Below are 22,266 nucleotides of genomic sequence, written 5' to 3'. Positions count from 1 at the left end.
GTTGGATGTGGATATTGCCTCCTATTAGATCACCCTGTTCCTAAACCCAGCAACTGAGAAAAATAATCAGTACAGCAACACTGTAGAAGTTCCCTTTAATGTCTTTCCTGCTGCTTGCAGTGAAATATAGCTGTAACATCTGTGCTTACAGCTCAAGTTTCTTAAAACCACAAGCACGTGGCTGCTCTGCACACATGATGACACCTATTATGTGAAGTTTTGTCTGCATAATCAGCAACAAAGTGATCATGATGAGCAAAAGTATCCCGCAGAGACTGAGTAAAGTTAGTCACAGCTGTAAAGTTGTCATGAACTAATTGAGTCGTGAAGTTTACTTTTTGAAGCTGACTAAACATGCAGATAATGAACCAGTTGATATAACCCTGGTCCTCAGCTTGACATTCTTGTAACCGTGTGTGATGCACATGTCAAACATGTGTTCAGCATTAGGATCTGAAAAATGGCTTTTTCATCACTTAAAGCTGATGAGTGTACTTTTTTAATCTTAAAATAATTTTTCCTATCACAGTATAATGTGTAGAGACATGAAAGCAATTCATATGATGATTTACCCGGAGAGTGTAAACACTGTTGGGGATTTGAACAAACCACCAAGCCTAAATATGTGCAGGGGATCATGTGAATTAGTGAATCAATTATAAGAATATGCCCTGTCCCATTACCCACACTTGCGGTCTTGCCTACTTAGGTGCGTGTGCTAGCAGCACCAAGGAAGTGTTCAAGACTGTCCCGTGTCTGAAATATGCCAAAGCTCAGTGCAGTTAACACACACTAAATCCACACGAGCCCAAAAGAATCAAAGTATCATGGCGCATTTCCACTGTTGGGCCAAATGAGGGCATGCTATTGCATGACAGGGCCAGCTACATTCCCAGTGTGACTTACGGGGCTTCAAAATGCATACTTGGGGCTTCCTCAGGGCCAATGGCCAAGCATCTTTGGACCACCGATTATCCTTGGGCTAAGTTTTTGAGTTTCTGAAAGTTTTGCTGAGTCAGGTCTCGCTTTCCACCAAGCAAAGACCAAAATAAGCAAACAAACTGCAGTTTCAGTCTCCACCATGTTTATTTCAAGGGCTAGCTAGTCTCCAGAGTCTGACACCTCCGCTTGAGCTTCCCTTTTGCTTGTGAAATGGACGAGGTGTGTGACATTGGCACCAGAACGGCCGAGATCAACATTGTTAAGTCCACGAGTGTCCCAACGTGCAATCAAAAGTCATACACACACTTCCAGTCTTCACGAATAATTGGATACTGTGGCCAAACACCGGAAATATGTAAGACAAGTGGGTAATTAGGTCCAAAACCAAAAGTATGGGTATTGGGGCCATAGTTCATTTACATGAATCGTTCAAATGAACTGACTCACTAAAATTAATTGGACTTTCCAAAGCTAAGTAAATGTCAATTGTTTATTTTAACTGGTTCATTTACATGAATTGTCTGAAAGAACCGTTTCACTTAAATTATTTTGTTTTACCAGTGCTACATATAAGAGAGAGAGAGAGAGAGAGAGAGAGAGAGAGAGAGAGAGAGAGAGAGAGAGAGAGAGAGAGAGAGAGAGAGAGTAGATGGTAAGGTGCTAGTGTTTGATTACTCTTTTGGCTGTTTTGCTGCATTCATACATTGTGACAAATGTAACTTTTTGAGACGCTGTAACGCTACTTGTTTGAAAATGTAGCTCATTACTGGAAAAGCTACACTACTATGAAAATAGCTGAGCTACTGTCACACTTCTGAAGAATGTTGTTTTTGTTCATGTCGTCTTGGACTTACACTGACACCTAGGGGTGTGGATGCAGCATAATTCAAACACAATAGTTTTTAGTTAATGATGCGATTGTAGAAAATCACTGTTCACAGTCTGCCATGATGAATTTAATCCATGAGTGAAAGTGTTCAATAACAGGGCAGTTACTGTGATTATTCAGCTGGTCATGTGATCATAAAATATTCGACTTCATGCTTTTAGGCAATGGAATAGAGACATCTGGGGACTTCTTGTTCCAGTGTGATGCCCATGCTTGACTGACCTAAACTAGGTCTCATTCAGAACAGGACTGAAGTGTACGGAACAAACGTTTTCCTTTTTCAGTAACTAAGGACATGGCAGAACTCCTCAAATGTCCTTAAAAGACCTGGATCAGAAGCAGGCTCTCATTTTAAGAGATGTGGTAAGATGGTAAATACTGTAGGGCTGATAAATATATTTTTACATTCTGCAGCCATTTAAAACCCTGAAACTTTTAGCTTGATTGGTGTTTGGCTTGATTTAATCTGCATTATATGAAACAAGTGAATAATATGAACTAGATTTTGTCGAAGAGCAGTGCTGACTCTGTATTCTCTAATCCTTGCTGTGGATTTTGCAACCAGTGGAAGAAATCTATATTTAGATGGGGGACAGGGGTGAATGTGTTTAACTTCAGCCCAGAGTCGCTCCATTCATTACTAGAACACTCTCAAAACAGGAGCAAAACCTGAATGTTGCTGGAGGCCCTGAGATTAATGACAGCTGTGGTCAAAAAAATGGCAAACACTTTATTTTTAAGTTCACGTATTGGCCAACTAGAGTAATGTTGACACTGGTCTAATTCTTAAACTCAGTTCTAAAAGGGATAGTTCACCCAAAAATGCCACTTTCATTGCGTCTTTTTTATACAATGTTTAAATGCACAGATACACTGATAATGCTTAGTAAGTCAACGTGTGTGGTCATGTAAATGTATTAAACTGTTCCTTTATACATCCTTTTTATCCTTTTTACACTGTTCCAGTGTAAGGCAATATAAACGGTGTAAGAATAAACCAATCAACACGTGTAGATTTTTGCCTATTATGGCATTTTCACATTGCATGTGAAACCTTAACCAGTGTTCTTTCCAGCTTATCCAATCAACACAAGTGTACACATTTTGATGCTAAAAGTGAAGAATAACAATTATTTCAAAATCCTTCTAAAAAAAAATTTTTTTTATAAAATAAGCTGATTTTTGGGTATATTGGTGTGCATGTAAAGGTGCTCAATAAAAGTTAATGGTGACTGAGGATGCTATTCTGACTAACACATCCTTTTAGATTCCCATAGTAGAAAGTCATTTTAACAACACAAGGGTGAGTAAATAATGACAATTTACATTTTTTGAGTGAACTACCCTTTTAGTATTCACATTTTGTTGAACATCCATCAAAAAGGTACCATCAATGCTGTAAAACAAGTAAAAGAAATAATTTGCAGTAGGGTTCTGTTCGTCATAGCCATCTTCTTGCACTATCGTAGATTCTGCTGCAGGATATATGTGTTGGCTTCTTTCCAGCTCGCTCGCTTACTAAATTGAAGGGACTCTCCATAGACTTACATGCATTTTATGGATTTTATACAGACCTAATGATAATTTCTACCCCCTAACCCTCACAGAAACCTTTTTGCATAAAAAAAAAAACATTGTTTAGTATGTTTAATAATCCATTTCCCTCATAGCGACCGCTGGGCCCCACAAAGAAGGTGTTCTCAGGTTTTTACGATCCTTGAGGGGACATTTGGTCCCCACAATGTAGTATAAACATGCACACACACGCAGATATTTTATTACCTTGAATAACGACGTTGCCTAAATTGAATATACTTTGTCAAATCTTGATGAATTCGATATTGCTGATTCAATAATGCAAACAAATAACAGGTTAAGTATACATATATTTTAATAGACTTTTATCCAGTTGAAAATACAACTTTTGAATGAAAGGCACAGTAAGACCAGACTTCTCTGCAGTCTCAAAACAAAAACACATACAGAAAGCAGACATTTTCTTTTCTTACAGAAAATACACAAATAAACCCTTTTAACATAAATTGGGGATTTTAAAGTTGTACTGAAGGTGAAATATAGGAATATCGTCAAACTATTTGAGGATACAAAATAAAATGAGTAAAATGAACTTTTAAAGCAATAATTCCATAAGCTCCATCAACTCCAATATTGCTTATTATAACAATGTAAAGCTGCACATCAGGTTTGTTGGGCAAAACAAACAGACATTAAAATATGGACACAAAAATATATTTAAAGGGCACATAATTGTGAAGTTTATGGGTAAAAATGATCTTTGACAATGTAGTGCAACTTGTCTCTGTAAACTCAACATGTAATTACAGTGCAAGTGATGGTATGTAATGGTACCGGCATATGAAGAGATAAACTACATTGGTCCAAAAGATGAAGGTAAAAATAACAACACAGACGCTAGTTTATTATGAAGCCAGAAACATGAAACATAAGAGCTTGATTGTGGTTTCTCTTTTAAATATTTGGTATAAGTTTACAAAAAGGTTGTATACTATAACATTAATGAATAATATTATTTACAGCATTATTCCGGGTTCAATACAAGTTAAGCTCAATCGCCAGCATTTGTGACAATGTTGATTAACACAAAAAAATAGTTTGACTTGCCCCTCCCTTTCTTCTTCTTCTTCTTCTTCTTCTTCAAAAAGCAAAACCCGAAGTTACAGTGAGGCACTTACAATGGAAGTGAATGGGGCCAATTTTTGGATGGTTTAAAAAATGTGAAGCTTATAATTATATACAAGCACTTACATTAATTCTTCCATTAAACCTTTTGTATTATTTGAGCTGTAAAGTTGCATAATAGTTTTTTGGTCCCCATTCACTTCCATTGTAAGTGCCTCACTATAACACAGATTTTTTTTTTTTTAAAGAAAAGGAGCAACAAGTGGAAATTAATCAACATTATGACACAAATGCTGTCAATCAAGATTAACTTGTATTGAGCCCAGAATATTCCTTTAATAGTATTTATTTAATATCATTGGTAGTTCACAGCAATGTTTGTATTATATATACACATTTTAATGGTATGTTAAAATTAACATTAACCACAATTAATAAATGCTGTAAAAGTATTGTTATTTGTTAGTTCATGTCAATTATTTCAATAACTAGTGTTAACATATACAACCTATTTATAAAGTGCTACTAAATAATCTTGGTCAAAGCATTGCTAAAAGAACAAAATAATCCCAACACTGATGACAATATTCTTTGGTATTTTATTTCTTGCATACGTAAGTGTTTCAAATAATTTTGAATCCTCTATATTTTCAATGTTTTTATTTATTTATTTATTTTTTTAAATCATGTCGTCCCACTACCGTCACTCATTGCCACTTTTCACATAAAGCATCAGTCTCACCATGTAGGTTCAGGAAAGATTATGGTCAAATTATTCCGCTTATCAGAGGGAAATTTGATCAACTGCACTTTCAAATTCAGTTAAGACTTGACTAAGATTCCTGCAGCAAAGGAGCCAGGTGGTTATTTGAATATAGAGCTTACAAACAAAACCGAAACTAAACTTCCTGTGTAAGTTCGGTAATAACCCCCTTGCACACTGTGCTCTCAGCACAGAATTTATAAATTAAATATAAACCACATTAGAGGATCCTGATCAGGTCCCACAACGGCAGAGGGTTTACTGAAGCATCCGCACATACAAACACACACAACACACTAGTCAACCTCAGCCTCTATTCTGCTGATTTTCACACGACCCTTTTATCCATGTTCATGTGCAAACTTTAATTAACCCCAGACAGGACCAGAGCCAAAGTTGGCGAGACTGATACTGTCATTTGATAACGACTCCCTTAAAGGTGTATGATTGTGTTCCTGAATGTGGTAGTACATTGTTAAAGTTCTTTTGATGTTTTTTAAGGGGTAAAACTGTCCCCTGCTCTCGACACTACCTGTTTGTATTGCTCAGCTGTGTGAGTTGTGTCAGGAACTCCCGCAGTTCTTTAGCTGCCTGAAAGCGACCGTAACGGTTCCGAGGCTTTGTGCACTCATCAAGAAGGGCCACGAGGTGCCCGTCTTCCACTATGTCAGCAGGGGGGTCGTGGAGGAGACCACCAGTGGTGCCACGCCAGGTGGCAAATCTAGAGAGCAGGTTCTGACAGACAGCGTAGTAGTTGTGATCCACCGTGACTCGCGAGCAGAGGACGTCCTTGGAGAAGGAGAGACAGGCTTCTTTGTCGCATTCCTCATAGTGGCTCTCGTACCAGACATCATAGTTCTCAGGTTTATCTGAGTGAATAGAAGATTTTCAGTCAAAAATTGCATAATATAATGCCAAATTATTACATAAGAATGAAATCAACATTAAACTGCATTCTCAACCCATTTTGACTTCTGCAATATGACAAAGACCCCGTTTCCACCTGATATTAAGATGCGTTTCAGGTGATCCGATTATTGTGGTCAGCCCTAAATACAGGTCTAAACGGGGTCAAAAATGCATGTGACCACATCACATTTGAGGTGTAAATGCCAATCCGTCCTGTATGCATCCTGGCAGCAGTGAAGAGCCACCCCTCACCGGTCAATAAACCACTGTGCTAAAACAAGTGTTAAAACGTTGCCGGTTACGAGCTTTAAAAGGAAATAACCATCTGATTGGACAATTTGAAAAAGTGGATGCATACAGAATCACGAAAGCTTCACGGATCTTCTATAGTGTGTCTGATATCAACACAGATGATAAGCACGAACACCTGAAGCTCCTTTAAATACAGGTAATACATTAAAATAATGGATAATTCTGCTTGACATGTTGCATTTATGGTTTCAACCACATCTGGGAGAAACTGCACACCTTCATCTTTTTGATTTTGTTGCACTTTAATATCATGCAGTAACACACTGACATAGTGATTTATGAATGTCATCATGAAACAGAGTCCCTCCAAATCCGAACACAAGTGGTCACAGAAGATGCATTTAGTGACCAGCTGTAAACAGCGGTGTCTCACCTGACCACATGTGATCGGATAAGCCAAGACGCATCATAATACCAGATGGAAATGCGGTAAAATTAAAAGTGGGGGGAGACTCAAGTTGAACCAGTTGATTAGATTGTGCACAGTGGGCATTGCATAGTAAAACGGAGCTAGACCAGAATGTGTTCGCAGTCAATAGAATGCAACAGTGACCGCCCACTTTTTAGAAATTTTTCTTCCGGTAGTATTGAACCAAACCAACGAGCTCAGAGGTGAATTGCATCATTGCAAACTTTAAGCAAAAAATGAAATACAATTGAAAATCAGATGAAGGATTCATGGAAGGGGGCAGTTGCTACAAAGCTCCTTTGATGCACTTTGTCCGCCACGATTGGCTGATCTCTCTGATCTGTGAGATTCGATTATCACAATACTATATGGATTGTTTCCTTTCAGGATCATGTAGCTCTTCTCCAGAAACTCCACTTTTAAACATGTCTTGACGTATCCCAATGGTAATGCTTTTTTCTTCTCAATCCACCGTTATTTGAAATCATTATTTACATAAATAAAAATTGACCACCATTAAATATCTGCATCAGCAATTGGAAAGGCTGCATCATCTACAACAGCAGGCTAAAACAATGCTGAAATGGCTACTTTGCTATTTGTTTTATTGGTTTTAAAATTAACCATTAGAAATCACAGCCTTTGTGATTTCAATCGAAAAGGAACGTTGTTTCAGAGGCAAAGCCAGTTATTATATTCTGATGAAAGATTATGACGAACTTTTTTGTATGGAACAACATTCACTGATGAATTGTGCACAATGACTGGGAACGTGTATAAAGAATGCAAATAGTTAGTTCATGCTGACTTTAAATACAAGTTCCCCATCCATTGCAAAAGCAATGATTGAAACTTCTTTCCCAGTTCTTTTCAGCATTGAACAATGGTTTCACTTTATTTCACAGCATGCCTAGTCTCAGCTGCCTTTTCTTTAGCATGGCATTATCCTTATTTTCTCTATTCTCCCTTTCTGTATAGCATTCAACATAAAGAAGTTCTTTATCATTACATAGTGCTTTATTTCTTAAACAGCATCCTTCTGTAACTTCAAAGAGCACAATATGCATTAAAATTAAATAATGTTCTGTAGAACAAAGACAAACTAGGATAAGATTAAAAATAAATTCTGACAACAGGTTCATATTTTCTCTTGCCACCCATTTTAATACTGAACAAATCAATAATAGTGAAGAATCCTTACAGAGCTCTTGGTGCATGGTGGGGGTGCACGAATAGACTGGGCTGAGACAACTACTGATCAGCAAAACTATATAGAGTCATAAGCTCCTTAAAGAGAGGGAGAACTGCTGTCTTGTTCATTTGACACCGCTCAATATCTTGCCAATAACTAATTAGAGAAAATGAAGTCACCGTGCTGCCAATCACTCTCGGGGTAGCTAGTTATGAGATCCTGAGAAGGCAAAGTGCCACAGCCAATCAGAGTGCATGCTTACTTGATTGCTTCTCTGGAGTACTGTTTACTGCACAGTATTTACTACCTATACCTTATGCATCAATAAATGTTTTAAATAGTAGTATATATGTTTAACCATCCAGTTATGTTTTTAGATTTAAGAGTTAAAAACAGAAAACTTAAAAAGGCCTGGGTAGCTCAGCGCTAGGGTTGGGCGATGTCCCCTAAATTGGCAGTTGACGATGTTGACAGTAAAACATCGCGATGGACGATGATATCGTCGGCGGGCGGGGATTATATAATTTCATATAATTTTCAAAAATTATATGAAAAATTATAATTTCGTTATTTTACTAACCCAACTAATGACTCGTCGGCGCTTTATCAGTAGGTTGCACGACACGTGAAGCATTTTTTTTTTTTAGCTTTCACTTAAGAAGAGTTGTGCACTTTTTATTTTAATATATCTCTTTACATAAATACTTTCCACTTAAAAACTGTAATTTCGTTATTTTACTCACTGATGAGCAAAAGGTCGAGGCAGAAATGACCATGTACCTGCAGGAAATGGCCATTGATGGGGAAGAGGACCCGCTGACTTGGTGGAAAACGAACGACAAGGTTTCGGTTCATGGCAAGATTAGCACGGAAATATCTGTGTGCTACCAGTACTCCATCAGAGCGGGTCTTCAGCACAGCGGGTAGTGTAGTTACACCAATCCGCAGCTTATTAAAACCAGATAAAGTGAATATGTTGGTATTTCTGGCCAGAAACATCGAAATTTAAACATGGTCTATGGTGAAAGATATTAGACTTCTTTACGCATTTTTCGCCATCCATTGCGGAGCTATTCGATTTTGCATATTATTTTTTAAACGTTCATTTGTGTAGTTCATATGACCACTTTACAATATTTCAATAACTTAATTTATTTTGTAGCCTGTGCTGAAGTTAATTGTGCTGCTAATTATAAGTGAAATGTTAATGCTGAGTTTCGGTCTGAGTGTTGTTCCCGTTTTCTTGTTCTTTATTTGTTGTTCTTCTATGTTTTAATAAATGTGTGTTATTCATATTCACCTTGTTTCTTTCATTTGATTTGACATTATGGATTTATGGCCAAGGAAATTTTTCTTTAAAAGTATTAACCAGACAAAAGTTATTTGACGTTCGCTGGTCTGGGTTTATCTTAAACTGCCGCTTTAGTGTATACAAGAGCTTTGTGACAATGAGCAAGATTTTCTGAGACACTACAACTACTAATAATTAATTAATAAAGGCTATTTTCTTGTAGCCTACAACATAAAATATTTTAATCTAAATGTACAGTGTAAGGCATGTAAAAAAAAGTCAAGAAGCTAACAATGTCAAGATCAATATTTGTGTAGCCTGCCTGACACGGTATTTTCACAGACTAACACGTCACGTCTCTGGCATATACTACAGTATTTAAAATAACATATATGCATTAGTTATATTCTCAATTTAATTTACAGAGCAATCCCTGCAAAGTTTTTAGGTTAACTATAGAAGAGACTAGGATTAGTGAGTCACACTAGCAAGACTCTCAAAAGGGGGCGTGGCATCACGATGGTGGCTCTACATCGTGATGTTGGTCAGCCATCACGATGGACGATGATATCGTCCATCGGCACAACCCTACTCAGCGCTGACTACCACCTTAGAGTTGCGAGTTCAAACCCAGGGTGTGTTGAGAGACTCCAGCCAGGGTTCTTAAGAAACCAATTGGCCTGCTAGCCAGGGAGGGTAAAGTCCCGTGGGTTACCATCCTCACATTCGCTATGTGGCTGTTCTAGCTCTCAGTGGGGTGTAATGCGTGCATGCCGCGTTAAATAGCGCAAGCCTCCACACACGCCAAGTCTCCGCTGTAACGTGCTCAAGAAGCCACGTGATAAGATGCACAGGCTGACAGTCTCGGAAGTGGATGCAAATGAGTTTCGTCCTCAACCACCTGGATTGAGGTGAGTTAAGCCAATGTCACACTAGCCGATTTTTCGAGTGGTTTTCAGGTGTTAGCCTAATTTACATAATCACCAGCCAGGCAGAGGGAGACGATGTGCGCATTAACGTCTACCAGTGGGAGGTTGTTTATCACTTGACTATCGGGAATTGAAGAGTTAATGTTCCAGCAAAGGAAAAAAGGATCCAACATGTTAGAAAATGAAATCAGAAAGCGGATGCACAACAGTCTGTTTGTATTGAATGTTATTTCTTTACTCACTGAAAGCTGCATATGGACATAGGCATTCTACAACAAGCTTAGAGGAGATAAATACACAATCACACTTTCACAAGGTAAGGTTTCTCCATGAATCGCTTTCTAAATAATTATTTTACAATAGTTTATACTCACGCGGTACTCCTGATCTTATTTCAGCAAGCACAACGTGATGGAATAGAGAGAGAGTTGGGGTGAGTTGGTATCACCCCTCCACCATTTTGAATCAGCAAGTGTGTCATATCTCCGACTGAAGAGAGCAAGAACTCTGGCAGAATTTTTTTTAAATGAATCTAAATCTTGCATTTGACAGTAGTTCTTTGGATTCTCCATAACAATAAATAAATCTTTAAAAATAATATATATTTTTTACATTTTTATAATACTTATTTTTATGCAATATCAGGGTATTAGGACATAGGTTGTCACTAGGATATTGTTGAGGTGTTTCTAGAATATTACTAAATGGCTGTATGTGTGATTGCTTACTTGCCCAGGTCAAAAGAGACCAATTCCAAATCCTAATCATGTGTGGGGACACTTACAATCAAAAGTATATGTAATTTTTTTCAATAATTTTCCACCTTTGTATTCTGAAATAAATGTGTTTTTTACAAAATAAGCGTTCACGGTATACATAGCACCACTACTGAAATCTACACTCACTGAGCACTTTATTAGGAGCACTATGGTCCTAATAAAGTGCCCGACATAGTCTTCTGTTGTAGCCCATCTGCCTCAAAGTTCGACATGTTGTGAATTCGGAGATGCATCCTGTTCAATACAACTGTACAGAGTGGTTATCTGAGTTACCGTAGCCTTTGTCAACTCGAACCAGACTGGCCATTCTCTGTTGAACTCTCTCATCAACAAGGCATTTGCAGAACTGCCACTCACTGGATGTTTTTTTTATATTTGCCACCATACGGAGAAAACTCTAGAGACTGTTGTACATACAAATGTCAGGAGATCAGCAGTTACAGAAATACTCAAACCAGCCCATCTGGGACCGACAATCATGCCACGGTCGAAATCGCTAAGATCAAAATGTTCCCCATTCTGATGGTTGATGTGAACATTAACTTAAGCTCCTGACCCATATCTGACTGATTTTATGCATTGTACTGCTGTCACATCAATGAATAAGTAGGTGTACAGGTGTTCCTGATAAAGTGCTCAGTGAGTGTAGGTGATGCTGTTTCGTATAGTGTAAAAACCAAGCCTATATCGATGTTCATGTTTGGAATCAAAAGGAAGGTGTTGTATATCAACTGTACTCTACCGGGTCTTTCTTGGCCCGAAAATGTTTCGTCTTAAGTAAAAAAAAAAACAGAAGTGTTAATTTAGCAAGAGACATCCATTTATAATCTTGGAAATACAGCTATTTGGCATCTAAAATGTAATGCAATGTAAAATGTCTTCTGTCAGTCCAGTAAAATAATTAGTTAAGAAAGAGACACTAACCATTAATCACTTATTACGGTGTTGTACGCTACACATTTTGGCAAAAGTAGCACATCATATGGGTAAAAACAGTATACATACTTCACACTGCAGCTAATTACTACAGAAATATTACTAGATGTATGGTAGTTTATGGAGGAGGTAAAACAAAAACAAAAAAACTCTGGTCCAGAATAGTCTGAAAGTCAAAAGCCACACTGGGCTGCCAACTAGAATCAAAAACTTTAGTAACAGTAAAACGGCACCTCTAGACTTCAAGATATTCTCAGTATTAAGCAATTCAGTGAGATTATTTACAAAGATGAAAATCACCTCCAGTGAATGATTTTAAAGAGCCATGAACAGCAAGATCCTTGGATCTTGCTTAATTAGTGCATTGAGGAATTATAAACGAAATACATTAAATTCAAAAGATGAATAGAGTGTCTATCCACCCACTGCCCTCCACAAAATGACATGCAACCTTGATTCCCACGCAGGTCCAGTCCAGTGCTTTTAAATCACAACTGCACATCAATTCAGAATAGAAAAAAACAAAAACAAAGCTTGTTTTACCTAACCTTCTAGAAAGATCTATCTGCAAACAAACACACACATATACAGTTGATTCAGATAAACACTTTCAGGGAGTAGCCAATAACAACTGTTTTATACAACAAAAGTTCATCTGCCTGCCCAGTTTGGCCACTCTGGATGGCAAATACTCTGGCATAAACCAATGGTTCAGCACTGCACCGATCTATGCCAACTTGCTGCCACCCAGAATCAAAAGTGCAGCTTTGGGCAACATTCATATGTTGCAACGCAAATTCTATGACAGCAATACTTTCTCAATGTAGTGTTACAAGAGCTTAAAAGTACCGGAATAGAAACTGAAAGACGACTTTAATTAGAAGTTGTGGACCATGGGAGGCCCATGCAGATTTCCACCTGGACTGTGAGACTGTGATAATGCTGCCTGAAAGGTCCGAGACACATTTATGTTGATGGAAAAGACAAAACACATGACCAGCCAGGCCAGAAAAACAGGACTAAAGTTGCTACAGACCAACTGAGGAAAAACTGAAAGTGGGTCACATAAAAGTGGGGAAAAAAAAACACCTAACCTGGATTGCAGTTTCCTGCACAATTTATTAATGCCAGAAAGCAAGCCAGAGCACAAATAGGCTGGAATGAAGTCATACTCACTCTGTTTTATCAGTCTCTTGTCCGCCACTATGACATTTTCTGCATCAACTACGATGACTTTGCCGTCACGGGGCCCGACCGCAAAGTTGTCGAAGCTGACATCCAGGAGATACAGGGCAAAGTCAAAGTCGTTGTTGGTCAGCTGCTCGGCGATGTCCATCAGCTGCTTGGCAAGATCTACTCTCTTCTCCCATGGTGCATTGTAGAAGCTCCAGAGCTCCTCGCCCACGTAATTCACTGCCACCATCCGGCCGCAAGCGCCCAGGTATTTGGCGAAAGGCCATCCCTCATCAGAAGGGAAACTCTGTAGAGACGACACACAAAAAGACAGAGTCAAGGTCAAATCAAATCAAATCACTTTATTGTCACACTACCATGTACACAAGTGCAACAGTAGGTGAAATTCTTGTGTGCAGTTCCGAGCAACATAGCAGTCATGACAGTGACGAGACATATACCAGGTGAGAGTTTCCACATGCAAACAAATAATTACGTTTTTAACACCTTGTTCCCAATGTAAGCCCAATATCACAACGTATTGTTTGCTTAAAACAAAGTAGCCCTATCAAACTTTTCTTAAGTGCTGTGGATATTCGATAGCCCCATTTCAAATTGAGTCATAAAAAATGGATAAGTGGGCATTAAACTTTAATCCCAAAGATTCAAATAATTTAAAGGACAAAACACAGCTTTTGGTAACCAGCAAGAGCATTTCAACATCTGGCCATTTTGGTCAGAAATGGAGAGGCTGAATCATCCTGTAGAGCGGAGCTGTTGACTGGAGACTGCTGTTCACAGCATATATGCAATGCGATGGACCTCTGGCAGAGCTAATCTGTCAAATATAACCTTTCACCATCTCACACACTGTTAAAATCTTACATCTGATAACTGCACAAGGCATTTCAGCGATGTGTCCAATACGTTACATTAATTCTGTCCTTGAGATAAATTTTCATACTCAAGTAAATTAAATGAAGACAGAAAAACAAGATTAATATTTTCATTTTACCTTGATCTTCACTTAATTGCTCCTTCACTAAGCTCCGCCCCATTGGTTAACATTGCTTGCTCTGACAAGCTATGCAGGACATAGTAATGAATGGGTGGTTGCCTTGAACGGCAAGTTTTTGGCAAAATATTGTCATAAATGGAAATGATAGTACTTTTACATGGGCTGGAATGAAGTGACATGTTAAAGCATATACTGTATATTTGATATTTGTAGTAAAGGTCATTTCAGTCATTTGATTGAAAACTGTGGAGACGGAATCAGAATCAAGGCAAATTATTATATGTCACTTGAAAAGAGCAAAGTGAAATCATTAGTGTAAGTTATCAGAACTGCTCATAACATCTCATAACACACTCACTATGATGCTGTGAGCTCTTAATTACTATCGCCATTTGTAACAGCTGAATCAATACATAAATGAATTAACGTTAAGTTATTATCTTTAATTTAGCTTGGAGCAAATGTAGGTGTCCTTGCTAGTGTTACACATGTTAACTGCTCAAACACACATTACTCACGTAGACTCTCATTTGAAAAAACAAAGCGCTTGTAAGAGAAATGGTGCAAAGCAACAGTTGCTAAGATTGGTCAGAAACACTATTCAGACAGGGCTTAGTAATGCGTCAATTACTGATAATGGTTCAAAGTCTGTTAACTTCATTATGAGGCTTAATATTATCAAGTATTGAACTGCAATGAGGAAAAGATTCTGTTACTACTGTTCTAGTGTATCCGGGTCTGCCAGGACTCTACAGTTTGCAGTTGCATACAAACCCATTGATGACTAGGGCTGCAACTAACGATTATTTTGATAATCGAATTGTTAATATATTACGAAGAAATAAATAACAGTACATGCAGCAGTCCAGCAACCATGGATGGCATGTCCACGTTAGCGATCGCATTTTCTCCAAAAATACAGAATCAAACCAATTGTATATATATATAGTGAATGTGACATTTACTTATAGCACAGGTGAAGCACTTTTACTTTGAAGTTGCGCTTGTGCGGATCCAGTGCGAGCAGCAATCTCCTGACAGTTTAAATGGCCTGGATTGCCTGCTTGGATTGTCACGGACTGACCATTATGACTTGTGAATCAGAGGAACTTTTGATTCTGATACTGAAGTTTTGATTCTGGCTGATAGAATAATTGCTTCAGAGGAAGATATTGCTGTAGATGAGTGCTCGACAGGAAGAAAATGCTGGATTTTCATGAGGTTTGTGAATTACATCTGTTTAAACAAGATATCTGCATATTTGCAGATAGTATATAATTAGGGCTGTCAATCGATTAAAATTTTTAATCGAATTAATTACATGGTATTCCGATTAATTAATCGCATAATATTTGCTGAGAAAGCCCCTCATATAACAATAATTCAATATATAATGATTATACATAATATTTATATCAATATATAATTATCTTTAAATATTTAATATATATATATATATATATATATATATATATATATATATATATATATATATATATATATATATATATATATATATATATATATATATTTATAAAATAAAAATCAGATAATTAAAATGCATTACATTCTTGTGGCAGAAGAATTAATCATTGATAAGACAATACAAAAAGCGGATTTAGAATACAATGTATTGTTTACTACCATATTATTTATCATAACTCAATCATTGGCATAGAGTTCACAGCAATCCATTTCGCAAGTGAATTTATCAATCAGTTCGAGATTTATTATGAGGATTTGTTTAAGGATCCGTCAATGTACACCTGCGTCAGACATTTTTTTAAATTAATTTACAGAAAACTTTTACATCTAGAGCCAAGAGGTATATTAAAACAAACAACAACAAAAAGGAAAATAAATAAATAAACAGTTTGATAAAATATCAAATTGTTTACATATTTCAATACACTTTACCACTTTCTTGTTACTCAAATTGGAAATTGTTCTAAGGTATTGCTGATTAAATGCGTTCATTTTTTTAACGCGTTATTTTTTGTCAAATTAATCACACTGAATTAACACGTTAAATCGACAGCCCTATATATAATATAAGTTTTACTGATATTTGCCTTTTATCATTAGAAAAGTTACAGAGAACTGCTGAGGAGAGGATGACAGAATGCATGCTTTAGAGGAAGATTTATGAGCATTCTACAGGATGCTGAATCTGCTGAAGTTGTGTGAGGTTGGTTTATTACATCTGCTTAAAGGAGATATGTGCATATTTGCAGACAGTATAATAAATAATTTGTATAGATATTTTCCTTTATATCATTAAGCAAGACAACAAGACAACAAAACAAACCATGACTGGTCTTTTAAATGTCTCAGTCGCTTCACATGCAAGCAGGTGATTCTCAGAGCCCTTATCAGCCTCAGTGATATATCGGTCGACCACTTATCTTAACTACTCTTCAGTACAACAGTGAATAGCTAAACATATCCTGTAGCATCTCCATCTAGCAATGGCAACAATGAATCAAATGGACCATTAGGCTTGGAAGGAGCTAAATACACTCACTGAGCACTTTATTAGGAACACCTGTACACCTACTTATTCAAATGATTATCGAATTAGCCAATCGTGTGACAGCATTGTAATACATTAAAATCACACAGATCAGGAGCTTCAGTTAATGATCACATCAACCAACAGTATGGGGAAAAATATGGTCAATCTGTAACTCCTGATCTCCTGTGATTTCACACAACAGTCTCTAGAGTTTACTCAGATATGTGCCATTGGATCCAGTGAGTGGAAGTTATGTGGATGGAAACACTAATATTGTTGATTAGAGGTCAATAGAGAATGGCCAGACTGGTTCGAGCTCTGGTAATGCAGATTGTAGCGTTCACACTGGCATTTTTAAGCTACAAAACAAAAAGCATAAGGAAAAAGTCACAACCTGATTGGACAGCTTTTATGACGTATATGTTGCAACGGAAATTGACAAACATCCAAAACAATGCTGGCTGCTGGGCTAAAAGCACTCGCTGGATGTATATATATGGTGGTATTTTTACCAGCTGAGACCAAACGAAGAGCTAATAAAATTTGTAAACGAGTCAAAACAGCGCCAGAAATTCCTCTGTTGCACACACAAATGAATATATGCTGCATGGACTGCTGACGCCAGTTCCAACATCTATACAGAACAGTAATGGTCAACATACACTCACCTAAAGGATTATTAGGAACACCATACTAATTCTGTGTTTGACCCCCTTTCGCCTTCAGAACTGCCTTAATTCTACATGGCATTGATTCAACAAGGTGCTGAAAGCATTCTTTAGAAATGTTGGCCCATATTGATAGGATAGCATCTTGCAGTTGATGGAGATTTGTGGGATGCACATCCAGGGCACGAAGCTCCCGTTCCACCACATCCCAAAGATGCTCTATTGGGTTGAGATCTGGTGACTGTGGGGGCCATTTTAGTACAGTGAACTCATTGTCATGTTCAAGAAACCAATTTGAAATGATTTGAGCTTTGTGACATGGTGCATTATCCTGCTGGAAGTCAGAGGATGGGTACATGGTGGCCATAAAGGGATGGACATGGTCAGAAACAATGCTCAGGTAGGCCGTGGCATTTAAACAATGCCCAATTGGCACTAAGGGGCCTAAAGTGTGCCAAGAAAACATCCCCCACACCATTACACCACCACCACCAGCCTGCACAGTGGTAACAAGGCATGATGGATCCATGTTCTCATTCGGTTTATGCCAAATTCTGACTCTACCATCTGAATGTCTCAACAGAAATCGAGACTCATCAGACCAGGCAACATTTTTCCAGTCTTCAACTGTCCAATTTTGGTGAGCTCTTGCAAACTGTAGCCTCTTTTTCCTATTTGTAGTGGAGATGAGTGGTACCCGGTGGGGTCTTCTGCTGTTGTAGCCCATCCGCCTCAAGGTTGTGCGTGTTGTGGCTTCACAAATGCTTTGCTGCATACCTCGGTTGTAACGAGTGTTTATTTCAGGCAAAGTTGCTCTTCTATCAGCTTGAATCAGTCGGCCCATTCTCCTCTGACCTCTAGCATCAACAAGGCATTTTCACCCACAGGACTGCCGCATACTGGATGTTTTTCCCTTTTCACATCATTCTTTGTAAACCCTAGAAATGGTTGTGTGGAAATCCCAGTAACTGAGCAGATTGTGAAATACTCAGACCGGCCCGTCTGGTACCAACAACCATGCCACGCTCAGAATTGCTTAAATCACCTTTCTTTCCCATTCTGACATTCAGTTTGGAGTTCAGGAGATTGTCTTGACCAGGACCACACCCCTAAATTCATTGAAGCAACTGCCATGTGATTGGTTGATTAGATAATTGCATTAATGAGAAATTGAACAGGTGTACCTAATAATCCTTTAGGTGAGTGTAGATCCTATGATGAGAAGAACCATGTATGCTTCAGGTCAGTATTAAAGGCAAATTACTTCCTGCTATTGGTCCGTTTAGACATCTTTGGTCCATACTGCATTCATATATAAATCGAACCTCACCAGAATTTGTTTGGATGTGGGAAGAGACCCTCTATTCAGGGGGTCTCGGTCTGCTTGTTTGGTGTGCACCAAGGTTTGGATGGCAAACCTTGTTCAAATGAACCGCACTAACAGAGCAATCGCATCAGAGTTCGTTTTTATCCAACCAAACCTGCCAAGTGTGAACACACCCTATTAGACCTGCTGCTGTCTAGTGTAGTGTGTCATTATAATAATCAAACAAACCTAACAAGAAAATCAAAAAGCACTCACTGCTCTTGACTGAATAACTTTAATAGCTTTAAAAAGAATTAATGTATTATAATCATACAGTGAAGACCAGTAGTAGTTTTATGTTGCATTTCATTCTGAATGTTTACTTGAATACTTAATAGCCTACTGCTGTTCATTTATTTTAAAGCTGTTAAAAAGCACAGAATTTTCTTAATTTGTATTTTTTGTATTATTATTATTATTATTATATTTTTTATATTATTATTGTTATTTTATTGTGTTTACTAGTCTTGAATAATTACTTAACAGGGTTGCTGCAGAGTTTTTAAAATCAAAAGTCTTTTAAAAAGACCTTTTTCAAGACCTGAACAGATAGAATGAATACTGTATCCCCATACCAAAACAAACCCACTAAAATCACAATCTAAAAAAAGTTTAAAATACTCACATGTTTTCCCACATTGATATTCACATTTAAATTTGTCTATGTGCCATTATATAAATACACACAAATTAGGAGGTCAACCAATATTGTATTATGTGTTGAAAGTCAATTAATCAGCCAATAGTTTTTAAAATTGGTAGTTTATATTAAATGTTCTTAGTCTGTTTGACCTGTGATGGGGAGAGCCAGACAGAGGCTACAAGAGTCCAAATTGAGTAAAATTTAGATGCGGTTTATGGTGCAACCAAAAAAAAAACAAAAAAAACTCTTATTGAAGCGCATCACTTCTTCAAGCTGCTCATTCAAACAAATAAGGGATATAAAATGTGCACTCCTACAATAAACTACAAGGTATTACAATATAAACAATTAAAAGTAAACATTGTCATCATCATCAGCTGATCTTAAATAATCGCTCCAATGTCTTTATGACTGCGAACTGCTCAGCAACAGCTGGAAAACCTCACAAGCCCCCGCATGCTTGGAGAAAATACAACAGTGACGAGTTTTCACTCTGAGAGAAGCAGCACATGCAATTATTCAATTAAATCCTATTCTTTTGAAGTTTGATAATCACATTAGGTCATTTCACGATTCCCATCTTTCTGTCCCCAAATTTAAGGCCTCTAAATTATAAGACTTTTGTTGAATCATTTGAGATATTTAAGACTTTTTATGACCTTACATTTTGGAAAACTGAATTTTAGACATTAAGACTTGTTAAGGCTCCACGGGAAGCCTGCTTAAGAACTTGAAACCATTCTTCCTTAATTAAATAAGTTAGTGTTATTATTTGTTGGTTTTGTACTGGTATTGAGAATAGTCAAATTTCACTAATGACTACTGAAATGTTGGTATTGTAATCAAGTATAGCCTTTATTGTACATGATCTTACTGCAACAACAATGGTGAAGCACACCTGCTGTAAATGATGGCGATGGAGGCTTTTCTTTATTTGACTATAATACATGACATAAAATAATTATCCTAATTAATAGTACACTATTAGATTGGGCATCGATCATAATTTTAGAAAAAATATTCAACATAAACTTTGACATGTTACTTGAGCATGTAAATTAAATGTCCTTTTTTCTGTCCGGACAAGTGAATGACCAATTTACATTGATATTCAATATTATTTTCTGCCTCCAAAGCAGTTGTTGAGATACAGAACAGACTATCAGCTACGGTTATGTGTATTTGTTTTATTTTTTATTATTTTCTTTACCATTTTTTTAAAACAGAAATAGGTATACTTTAATTGCTTTAAACAAACGTGCAATTCTGCTATCAATGTCTCCAAAAGCAAAAAAACAAAATAATAATAATACAAATAATAATAATATATATATATATATATATATATATATATATATATATATATATATATATATATATATATATATATATATATATATAAAATGTCTATAAATAGGCTTGCCATTAAGAATGACTGGAAAATATTTTTAAATCACACTGCACTTTTCAATGATTAGTTATGTTATTGAATTTAGAATTTAAGTTTTAGTACTACTAAATATTTTAGTTTTAGAATATTAAGTGCAAATTAAGTTGTTTTCCAGGTCTGACTGTTATATCACCCGGACTGTGACAACCAGTCAACACAAGACTACAGAACAGGGTGATACTAGACTTCCTTTGGGAACACGTTGCCATCAAGTTTCTTTCTCAGAGAGTGTTAAATGTCTGTAAAAGGCCATGTCCTAGGTAAGAGTGAGGTTGAATTTGTTCCAACTCCAGGGAAAAAAAAAAACCTCATTGTGTATTGCAGAAACTCAGTGAATGCCTCAGGGAACTTTTTATTGAATCTGCATATTGAATTTTCCAAATGTGTACCTCTTGTCAGTTAGATACTGGCATATATAAAATGAGTAAAACATTGTTCCTTTCATCCTTCAATAGTAGGTGTATAAAAAAATAAAAATGGCCTTAAAATATTATTAATATACATTTATAATAGTCAAATTCTAGAATTATTCCTAACATGTTGTAAACTGCAAATATGCCATTTTATACAGTATATACACCAATACAGTATATATTCTAGAGGTCGACCGATATTGTTTTTTTCAGGCCGATGCCGATCTTTTGAAATCCGGGTCGGTCGATGGCAGATTAATGCTGCCGATTTATTTTGGCCGATATTTGGCCGATATGTGCTTGTTTTTAACCTCTTATTTGAACCTTTTATTTGAAAGATAAAATGTAACACAAATAATTACTTAAGATAGGCAAAATTTCTCAACAAATACATTTATTGAACACTTGACCAATCTGCACTTGTACACTTAAATTAAAAATGTATAATGTAAAAACATATTGTATAAATAATGTATAACAAATATATTAAATAAACAAAGCAGGTGTTACTGAACTGCTCCGCGACACGAAGGTTGAGATCCAAATGCAGCTTTAATTAAGGGGCAATCCAGACACGTAATCCAATATTCAGAGCATCCAAGAGAAGCACAGGCATAACTAGGGATGGTATCATTAAGGTTTTAATGGTATTACTACTCTTACCAATACTGCTTATCGATCCAGTACTTCAACTGTATTCTTAACGTTCTTTTGTTATATATATATATATATATATATATATATATATACACAAATATAAACGTTATATAGGCACAGTGATTTAATTTCAGGAAGGTCTACTAACATTACTGTTCAGGTGTGGTCTAAAAAGAAATCTAATAAAGTAATCAATTGTAAAATAACACTGCATAGTTTATCATAGATAGATTAATGCTTATTAATGCAGAAGGTATTCATTCAAGAGCTGTAAGTGATTTTCTCTTTGCCTTTAGTTGTTTGATTCGCAGTAATGGCTCAATCGTCAGCATGTTTATTAGACCGCTTCCC

The 22,266-nt window shown here is 36.8% G+C and overlaps 1 protein-coding gene across 1 annotated transcript in view; it reads right to left on the bottom strand.

Annotated features, from left to right (window-relative positions):
- Positions 1 to 3,713: 3,713 nt before the first annotated feature.
- The window catches only part of LOC127649802 (divergent protein kinase domain 2A-like), a 59,269-nt gene continuing 40,716 nt past the window's right edge, over positions 3,714 to 22,266 (bottom strand). The window contains exons 3-4 of the mRNA XM_052135047.1: positions 13,189 to 13,492; positions 3,714 to 6,124 (exon numbers count right to left, since the gene is read on the bottom strand). Of these exons, the coding sequence (XP_051991007.1) occupies positions 5,784 to 6,124; positions 13,189 to 13,492 (645 nt within the window). The 3' untranslated portion in view covers positions 3,714 to 5,783. The remainder of the gene's footprint in view (positions 6,125 to 13,188; positions 13,493 to 22,266) is intronic.

The sequence above is a fragment of the Xyrauchen texanus genome, chromosome 9 (assembly GCF_025860055.1).
Source record: "Xyrauchen texanus isolate HMW12.3.18 chromosome 9, RBS_HiC_50CHRs, whole genome shotgun sequence".
In the NCBI taxonomy this organism is placed as follows: Eukaryota; Metazoa; Chordata; class Actinopteri; order Cypriniformes; family Catostomidae; genus Xyrauchen; species Xyrauchen texanus.
The sequence above is the reverse complement of the archived record's forward strand: the minus strand, read 5'-3'. Positions and strand labels throughout refer to the sequence as shown.